Source organism: Procambarus clarkii, chromosome 65 (assembly GCF_040958095.1).
Source record: "Procambarus clarkii isolate CNS0578487 chromosome 65, FALCON_Pclarkii_2.0, whole genome shotgun sequence".
NCBI classification, from domain to species: domain Eukaryota; kingdom Metazoa; phylum Arthropoda; class Malacostraca; order Decapoda; family Cambaridae; genus Procambarus; species Procambarus clarkii.
Genome location: NC_091214.1, coordinates 18054227 through 18064831, shown reverse-complemented (window position 1 = coordinate 18064831; position 10605 = coordinate 18054227). Strand labels below are relative to the sequence as shown.

General features: G+C 35.7%; 1 protein-coding gene across 3 annotated transcripts in view; it reads left to right on the top strand.

The window, feature by feature from the left end:
• The window catches only part of Tbc1d8-9 (TBC1 domain family member 8/9), a 42836-nt gene continuing 32231 nt past the window's right edge, over window positions 1–10605 (top strand). For all 3 annotated transcript variants that reach the window (XM_045763434.2, XM_045763433.2, XM_045763432.2), the window contains exons 1-8: window positions 1–158; window positions 2261–2433; window positions 2770–2946; window positions 3264–3360; window positions 4510–4696; window positions 5206–5282; window positions 6734–6787; window positions 9443–9526. In XM_045763434.2, the coding sequence (XP_045619390.2) occupies window positions 115–158; window positions 2261–2433; window positions 2770–2946; window positions 3264–3360; window positions 4510–4696; window positions 5206–5282; window positions 6734–6787; window positions 9443–9526 (893 nt within the window). In that variant the 5' untranslated portion in view covers window positions 1–114. The remainder of the gene's footprint in view (window positions 159–2260; window positions 2434–2769; window positions 2947–3263; window positions 3361–4509; window positions 4697–5205; window positions 5283–6733; window positions 6788–9442; window positions 9527–10605) is intronic.

Genomic DNA, 10605 nt, shown 5'->3' with positions numbered 1-10605 from the left:
GTGCCTGAAACTTCCATGTCAACAGTGAGCTGCCAGCTGAGCGCGGGGAAGGAGGTGGCTTGCCATGCCCCGCTAATTACCCCTCTACGCTAACAACCCCCAAACCCCGTAACAATGTGGGTCAAACCAGAGGAAGTCCTCGTGGCCGGCGGGTTCTGGTGTGTATCTGATGGAGAGGTGTCACTGGCAAGGGAAGATTTCCGGGCCTGTGTTTTTGTTTTGTTTTGATTGTTTTTGTTATGGCTGGCGTACGTCACCAAGTGGGAGGAACCTCTGCTTCCACCGCTGGAACGTATCACGTATTTGTGTCTTGTTTCTTTGTTATACGCTGTTTAATACCTGTCCAGATCACGACTCCTTTAATGTCTTGACAATTATACGTACATGTATTTGTGTTGTACAAAATATATACATTAAGCAGGCCCTAAGGCAATAAAAGTTGTGTGGATATTTGTATGTTAAAATACTTCAAATTGTTTAATTCTAGTCAAGTGTTGGTATTTAAGCACAGCGGGCCACTTTGCTATACCTTTTTTTCTTAGAACTTGACAAAACTTGCACAATTCTAGTCGCATTAAAATTAGGTAATTGAGTGCAGAAGATTGGAGCTTTTCTTTAATATTTGGTCTTATAATCCTGGCCCAAAAAAATGAACAGAATATTTTAGGATCAAATTTCAGAGATCTTGGCAATAAAAGAAGCCGTGGGGGAGGATGTAAACAAAATGTATAATGGTATTTCTTTCGACAGTCTCAACAATTGCCTGTAGGTTTTTATTATGACATATTTTTGCCTAGCAATGGAGGACCAGAATGTGAGGCAGAGGATTGTGTTCATTTATAATAATAATAATAATAATTTATTTAGGAACGGTACATACATAGTTGCAGCGTTACAGTACAAACATTGTTAGATTTAAAAATAGAGGTAGTACATACAATACCTAAAGCCACTAGTACACATAGCATTTCGGGCAATGTTTATTTAGTAAATAAAACTACTGATATCTTAAGTGGGTCTACCAAGATAACAAGGTACTGCAGGTTTAGTCGCCGCTCACTGGACACGCAAGGTTATCGACATCCTTGGCATATTAAAAATATGATAAATTAAGTTTATTGTACGAGTTATTGTGTGAATTGAAATAGGCGACATTGTTCTATAAAATGGCACATGCTGCTTATGTAATAACCATAGAGATATTAATGTTAAACTGATAGCATTCAGAGTTTTGTTGTGTGTGAGCACCCTGGCTCTGGTCTCTATACAGATGTGTATTTTACCCATTTCCAACATACAGGTAATGTGGGTCAATACACAGTGGGTGGGTCAGGTGGAAATACAAACATGTGTAGTAAAGGTGGAAGTATAAACATGTTTATAATGTTAAACAAAATGATGGGTGTCAATCAAAATTTAGTAAAACTGTTATTAAACATCTTGTAATATTTATTGTTCAGATACACACACATGTAAATACTGTACAGATGCACAGGTAAATGCACAGTTCCACATTATAATGGATTAAGGAACTAAGCCAACTTGGAAGAGGTATAGACTGGGCAGACCTCAACATGTTGAGTGAGTGGACTCTTCTTGAGAGTTGACATGTTTCCAGAAACACATAATATGGCACTATAATAACTACCATTCCACAACATCTTTCCTGCGACCTGATTGTATAAATGTTGGCTTCAGGGCACAATTAGTTATTCGATCACAAGCTCTTCAATTAGGAACACTGAGGCCAATATAGCTGTGCTTCCATATTCCTTATCTGGTAACACTTGCGTCTCACCATGGCATATAACAGCCCATCCTCAGGGTAAAGTGATTACATAGACACATCAGACCCACTCTCACACCACCTGGATAGTTATCAAGATAATTGTGAGGATAAAGCATATTTCAGTTCCAATAATAGTCTATTTGTAAAACGGTAAGTGAACTCTTGTCCTAAACAAAGAATATTCTCAAATTATAACTGTATTGTATTAAATCAATGGTTAAAATATAAAAAGTCTATGGTAAATTCATTTTATTTGTTACATCCTCATCCTAAGTTTTCATTAGCTTTATGTTAACAAAGGTACACACAAATACTTTTTATGACCAAGTCTAAACCAAAGGTGTATTTAGTGTGTTAGAGTACACTATATACACTAGGAGTAAATTTTTTTCTTGGGCTGTGTTGTGTAAAAGTTATTCTGTATTTAATTTACATCTGACATGTACTATTAATATATGTATGGAATTTCAGGGACACAGAGGTGGCCAACACATATTTCCTCCTTCAACAACGAAAGGGCTCGGGGAACGCAGCATCGAGAGGTTTTGCTGGATTGCTTGTGGGAACACTCGACTCGGTGTTCGATACTAAGCCACCACCATATCGAATTCTGCATCAGACATCGTCTTCAGAAATATACTATAGTAAATATTTCAAACAATATTTTTCTTTACAGTTTCAACCAATTGGTAAGTACTTAAACAGAAGATGCAACATTATCAGGAGTGTTACTGAAGAGTTTGTAAGTGCTGCTAAAACTTAGAACACACACAAAAACAAAATTGTTATAATAGTTTGATAATGGTTATGATTTGTAATTATTGTATAATAATGTTCTAATTACTGTATCAGTTTTTGAAAGTCACAACTGGAATTATTTTTTTGAGTTAATGGTGCTGTATTCTTAAACTCAGAGCAGTACTGTATGTTGGTTTCATTTACGGAAACCATAAAATAAATCTGACTCCTTATTTTTGTAGTTATAGCTGTGTCTTTGAAGAAGGATGAAATCGACGAGAACTGGGTTTGGTTGGAACGTAATCTCATGAGCATCTTGGCCACATTTGACAAGGACGAAGATGTAACCGATTTTGTTCGGTGCAAAATCGAGTCTCTTGTTGCAAACTCAATTGTGTTGGACCCGCACAATACCCCTGGTAATTATACCCTTCATTGTTACATTTTAATATATATGTACCAGTGTAGCAAACATGGGCACAGTGGTAATCTCATCAGATATAAAACCAATAGATACCAAAGCTACATTTTGACTACCCCTTGGTAGTACATATCAGTAAATACCTTGCATTGATTTCAAGCTAAGAATTGCGCTAATAAAGAAGGATGTTTCTTAGTGGCATATTTGCTAAACGTTAAATAGTATTAGGTCAGTATTGAAAAAGCACACATGGCTTCTGCTGGATGAGGAAGTTGTGTACTGTATTTGACAGTCTTTTTTTTCTCTTATTTTCAGATCCAGATTCTGATACCTTTAAAGCAATTTCTTTCAAGTTTAAGAAATTGTTTAATATGCCTGAAGGCGAGAAGCTTGTTAATTACTATTCGTGCAGGTTGGTAATACAGTATATCCAAGTATTGTATATGTGTAGTGGTTGCAGAGTTGGTGGAAGTGGTTGTAGGGTGGTTGGTGGTGATGGCTGTAGGGTTGTTGGTGGAGGTTGTAATATATATAATTACCATTTATTATATTATCCCCATTTATGGGAGTCCCATAGTTGAATTATTTTTATCCTGGTTGTGGCCTCTCAATGTTAGGAAGGTGGGAAATGGGCCATTAATAATGAATGAACAGTAATATTTGCAGAATGGACGAAGGCTAAATACTGCCCCTCACCATTATTATCTCTCCAATATTCATCACCACCATTATTACCTCATTTCCCATTTTCATTGTGTTTCATTCCGAGTCTAAACTTAAAGGTGTCATTGCATATATAGCACATTGTGTATGGAAATACTCTAGCAGTAGCAGTCTCCGTGGTGCAGTGGTAAGACACTCGCCTGGCGTTCCGCGAGCGCTATGTCATGGGTTCGTATCCTGGCCGGGGAGGATTTACTGGGCGCAATTCCTTAACTGTAGCCTCTGTTTAACGCAACAGTAAAATGTGTACTTGGATGAAAAAACGATTCTTCGCGGCAGGGGATCGTATTCCAGGGACCATAGGATTAAGGACTTTCCCAAAACACTACGCGTACTAGTGGCTGTACAAGAATGTAACAACTCTTGTATATATCTCAAAAAAAAAAAAAAATAAAAATAATACTCTAATGTCCTGTATATTTTCCAATCTGGCATTGATTAGGTCTAACAAATACCAGATAATATAATTTTACTGTCTATTGGGAGCATTCTTAGCAAAGATAATTTAATGAATGAATGATTGGTAAAGTATTTTGGAGAGAGATTATCTTCTACAGGGCATGCATTATGTAAAGAATTGTCACCTAATCAAGTTTGTTGATAAAGGTAACTTTTGTGTACTGTACATCTGTGGTTATTTTTTTTTCTTAAAAGATACAAGTTTTCTTATTTGGTTTGAATCTTACTAACACAAGAAGTGGTAAATATGGTATTCAATATCATACTGTATATATTTTTAGTGTACATCAAGTTCCTTGTTTAATAAGTAAATGAAAAAAATCTTAAGTAAATATTTCAATTTGTAAATGTGATGAGCATTAGCGTTTACTTGTTGCAGTTACTGGCACAACCGTCTACCGAGACAAGGCTGGCTGTACCTGAGTGTCAACTACCTCTGCTTCTATTCCTTCCTCCTGGGTAAAGAGACTCGCGTCATCGTCCGTTGGCGGGACGTAACATTGCTCGACTGTACGAATGCACTCATCTTTCCCGACAGTATAAGAGTGTCCACTAGAGATCACGAGGTACCTCCCCTTATACAAGTATCTACCCGTACATTGTTTATTTCTTCTTGTCTTGTTATTAAAGTTTGGACTACTGAACTGTGTTTCTTGCTCATATGGAGGAGACAGTCCTAGCTACTTGAGAAACATTGGTTATGGTCAAATTACTTATGTAGTTTCTAGGTACAGTACTGGCAACGTAGTGACATTACTTATCCCTGCACTTTACATACGCAGGGGGAAGTGTGTGCACATTTACTTACAATATATTCCACAAATCCTTTAATTTTTCAATGTACATAACATTCCACTTGTACCCAGCATGTTTTACATACACAACACACTACAATTCTCTATACTCTTCCTTTTTCACCCGCCTATTGTTATATGAAAAATGCTAATTTCTGAATGAATATTTGGGAAGTACTGTAGCCAAAGTTTTAGTGCACACTATCTTGCAATAGGTGTAATATAAAACTAAAGCCACAACTTACATCTTACTAAAAATATATATATTTATATATTTGCAGCATTATTTCTCAATGTTGCTAAGGAAGAAGGAAACGTACGAACTGATGGAGCAACTTGCCAATATGGCTATGAAACAGTAAGTATTATCCCTGTCTAAATGATTTTGTTCTTGTATATCTTGGCATCATCTTGCATCACTCACCAGAGTGAATGTATAAACTGGGTTGGAAGGTGCATCTTGATAAAATTTTGTAGCTTTCAGGTATACAGTACTGTATTACACTGCTATTTGTCTGGTATGAAATTTTGAATGTAGAGTATCTGGGGTTTGGACGCTTTCATATGTTTACATATTTGTTAATAATAATAATAATAATAATAATAATAATAATAATAATAATAATAATAATGATAATTTTCATTCCAATAATGTGTGTATAGAGAATTTAAGAGTAATGCACAATTGTAGGGACAGGAATTACACATACTAATGAAGCCACTATTACGCAAAGTGTTTCGGGCAACTACTGTCCTCTGTCTTTGCAGTAAAGAATAGAACATCCTACAAGCTGATAAATTTTAAACAGATACCTGTAATTTGTATTTTGTTTTATTTAATGTTACTGCTCCTTGACGACATCAGCATTTAAGTGATTTCAAAGAAACAGAAATGAATCTATTGAAAAGAATGCCAAGTATAAAAAATATAGAAAACATAATTAAATTAAATTCCAAAAAGGCTTTGGAGTACCAAGACTAATTGAAGGTATGAGCCAGGGAAGACAATATGGTTTTTAATCTGGAAGAAGGAAGCTTATAAGACTGGTAGTTAGAGCCTCCTTTAAGAATAAATTGGAGGCGAGAGGCAACAATGGTTGTTGTATGGTTGTTGGTGCAGAGAAAATGTGAAATAAGGACAGTATTGCTTGTGAGAGGTAAGATTGATGCCAAGGAGGGGCGGGGGGGGGGGGGGGGTGAGTAAGAAGCCTGATAATACGTCGATGAGACTAATAATAATAAGGCCAGATATAATGCAGAGGAGGAATCGCATTAACATGATGTATCCTTAAGAAAATCAGTAGGAGCCGTGATGAGGATTCGAACCTATGCTCTGTGTTTGACTTTGGTGGAAGCCTCGGGAACCCTCGTGGATTCGATTGAAACCCAGGTTGCAATCCTTTTACCATTTTGTGGCCCAGTCATCTAAGGCGTTTGCTTGGGAGTTCCCAAAGCAGAGGTTCGAATCCTTATCACAGCTTCTACTGATTTTCTCACCAGATATAATGGCATATGGAGGGGGTGAGCAATGGTCATGTTTTTATGGAGATGAATGTTAAAAATCAAAAAGAAGAGTGTACAATCCTCTGCTATGTAGGCCATGTGATTTATTTGTCTAATTCTTGAACTCTTGTTACAAAAGGCAGCAAGTGCAAAAAATGGTAGGGAGATGAATTGGTTTTTAATTGCATGAAGAAGAGTTTTCGAAGGAAATGGGTGTATGAAATTTTGTTTTTTATTGTGATAGTGAAAAAATTTGATAGGTAAATTCAATTTTGCTTGTAGTAATTTTGTTACATAATTTTTCAGGCTGATAAATGATGAGGAATTCTCGGAAGATAAAGACTTGCTTACAAAAGTCAGGTAAGGAACAGGCCAGACATTTTTTTTATTATGTTTTTATGAGATAGAATTACTGTATATTAGAATTTTGTTTCACTCAAATCATTGAAAGCATCTCCGAGATGAGGTTCAATTATTTGTTATTATCCTACTAAGTTATTGAGTGATAATTTTTTATTTGAAGTGGGATATATAGTTTTGCCTCAATTACCCAGAACAATTAGTACTTCCAGTTGTCCGGTTAACTGGAAATCCGGATAATCAAATTCATACCCCTAATTTTTCCACATGATCTGTGGGTGAATTTCACAGCAAAATTTTAATTTCAACCAGTATAATGGACATGTACCTGGAGAATGTGTTGCTAAAGAGATTTCACAATCCCCAGGGTTTCCCAGGATCCATTCGACTGAAGCATAATTTTCAATCAATGGGCCAAGCCCCCCCAATGATAAAGTATTGGCCCCCCAATGACACTAATTATTGTATTAGTATTATTGTATTAGTATTATTGTATTAGTATTATTGTATTAGTATTATTGTATTAGTATTAGTATCATTGGTCCCCCAATGATACTAATATTTCCTTATAAATAAGTTAAGTCAGTAACCCCCATTGACTTTCCTATGCCCAAAGGTAGCTTTTGCTCAAGATTTTCCATGGAATTTCTTGGAAAGTCATTCCTATAAATAATTAATAGATCTAGTCTTGTAACCATATTTAAGATAACATTTCCTGCACCTCCACTGAGCCAGATTCAAATCTTCACTAAATGAAACTTATTGAAACTCGCCATGTCCAGGCAATACGATTTCCTCCAAAATGGGCCGATTAACTTTCCCATGCCTCAAACTGTTTCTTTTCGTTGAGATTTTTTTGTCATTTTTTATCAACCATAAAAGCAGCATTGAAGGCGATACGGGTCAATATTCCCTACTCCTAACTCTTCATTCTCAAATTTAAAATTAGCAGTATGATCTTGTTCAAACCAGGCCCATCCACATACTCCAATGTCCAAAACTGCAGTTAAATTGCTTGAGACTTTATGGATAATTGGGGTTAATTCCCATTAACTGGTCATGATGTGATCCATTTAATGGGGGTAGAAAACTGGATATTTTTATGTCTGGATATTTCAAGGATTTGAAAAGTAGGGATCCTGATAATGGGGGGGGGGGGGGGGGGGGCGGGAGGTTCACTGTATAATTTTCCTTACTTTGATTTGCCTTTACCTAGAATTAGCCGAGTTTATAGTGTAGCTTACTCTGTGGACATAGCTTGGTAAACGCCCCATTATATTCACTAAGCTATAACTGGAAGTGTATCACATTACAGTACTGTCCTGAAATTTAGTTGTTATTCTAATTGAATTCATTCAAGAGCAGTGTAACTATTCCAGCTTCTGTTCCTTGACATGTTCAAATTGTCTTTCATATGCAGTTTAGCCCGAATGTTCAGGTTTAAGGGAGAGTGACTGATTACCGAGTCACAGTTGGCCTTAGGGTAACGTTGCTGATATTCGTCTGGTCACTGGTGCTCGGCCACCGGCATATCGAGAAACCACAGCATTTGCATTATTAGATAACATGAAACTACAAAAATGCCAGGAACTCATATACTACAGTAACATATTGAAACATGAACAGTATCTTAAGAATAAACAATTTGAGAACAAAAATTAAAAACATTTTCATGACTAGACATGCTCAGGAAAAAAGTATATATATATATATATATATATATATATACTTTTATATATATATATATATATATATAAATATATATATATAAATATATATATATAAATATATATATATAAATACTTTTATATTTTTATATATATATATATATATATATATATATATGTATATATATATATATATATATATATATATATATATATATATATATATATATATATATATATATATATATATATATATATATATATATATATATATATATATATATATATAATAATACACACACATTCACATACACATACATACATACATACATACATACGGTATATTTTTTGATTGATCATCAAATAGTTGTCATATTCTTTACTCTCTATGAGATAGGGATTTAGAACACCTTTAAGATAAGTTGGTTACATATAGGTAACTATATATAACTTAAAGCGTAGAATGACTTGTGGGTAAATACGTAGAAAGGTGCATATTGGGAAAGACAGTTGTGTTTGGACACCAGTGTCACATAATTGAAGCATTGAGGCAGTCCATTAATGCCAAGTTCCTTTAAAGCAATTGAATATGCTCCCGAAGAAGACCAACACACCATGTTACCTTCTATATTGATATTAATATTAGCTTAATGCTCAGCACAGTAGTTCCAGAGGACTGAGCTGTATTTTATAGTTTAGCAGCTTTATAGTTTTGGGTTCATATCTTAAAGCTTTTCAAAAATTTATTGTAATTTTTTTTATTCAATATAAACTCCAATAATTTTTCTACACCGACGAAGATCGGCAACTTTACCCTAGTCCTTCCTTGACCTGCCTTAAACTTTAGCCCCCCAAAGAGAATTTAGGATTAAAGGAAGCTTGTCTATGTATACTGAGAAGTAAACTGCACCTCTGTGTGTGTACATTGTGAAGAAGTCAGGTGTGGGAGTAAAAAATGTATTTTTAATAATTAAAATATTCACAACAGTAAGAAGGTGCCAAAGAAACCATCATTTTTGAAGCGTGACTTAGATGCCAGAGCCCACTCGGATATGTTCCGCAGCAAATTCAGGTAATATTTTCCACGATTCTCTAACATAGGTCTAATTTTAACTTGACCCTTTGAATGCCAATAATAAACCTTTAAATTTCTTGTATAACACAAGATAATTTAGAGTAAAATTTTGGTTACAAAAGCACTCAAAGGAAAGCACTTTTAAGCATAAAATTGTAGAATGTATATTCACTTGTATTAAAAGAAAATCAAACTTTTCTGAAGGGAGCCCCTACAGCTCCCTGGAGCTGTCAGGCTGATATGTTATATTAGTCGGGGGCATCAGTCAATTGGAGTTCAGCCACCTGGAGACCACGAGCCAGAACCTGGGCCCCCTCAGAAAGGCAAAGGGAGCAATGGTCTATAGAAACCCCTATGTGGTTGGGGTTTCCCAACCCCCTGTCGATGGCAGACATGGAGTGCCCCTAACCGCATGGGGGTTTCTATAGGTCATTGCACCCTTTGCCTCTCTGAGGGGGCCAGGTTCTGGCTCGTGGTCCCCGGTAGGTTGAACTCCAATTGACTGATGGCCCAGACTAATATAACACACCTCAGCCTGATAGCTCCAGGGAGCCTCTGGGGCTCACCCAGAAAAAGGCATTTCATTACATTCAATTGAACACTGTGTTTTTGGCAGGAAGCATTCGTGTACTGGGGAATTGTGGCTGACAGCCTCTCATATAAGGCTACATTTTTTTTTGACAGTGCTTCAGGAGTTTTTCAAAAAATTAAATACAAATTTTATTTTCATGTATAAAAGAATATGATTGAATTTCACTTATTTCAATTTCTTTCTTTATTAGGCATCCCATACTGTATATACTGTATATACTATAAATCCATATACTGTACATATCTATAATCTTTTTATATCAAAAGTGATTCAACAAGAGGCTCACAACAGTCATTATACAAGGCACTTTATATCTATGGTGAGTCACACAGTTACTAGTCTTGCTGCACACCCACCCAACTGGGCGGCAGCTATACAGTCATGTGCAGGCTGCACCTACAGTGAGCAAATTTTAAATAATTTGCTAAGATTCCTGGCAACACATCATTATGAATGAAGTACTTACACATTTCTTGGAATCCTT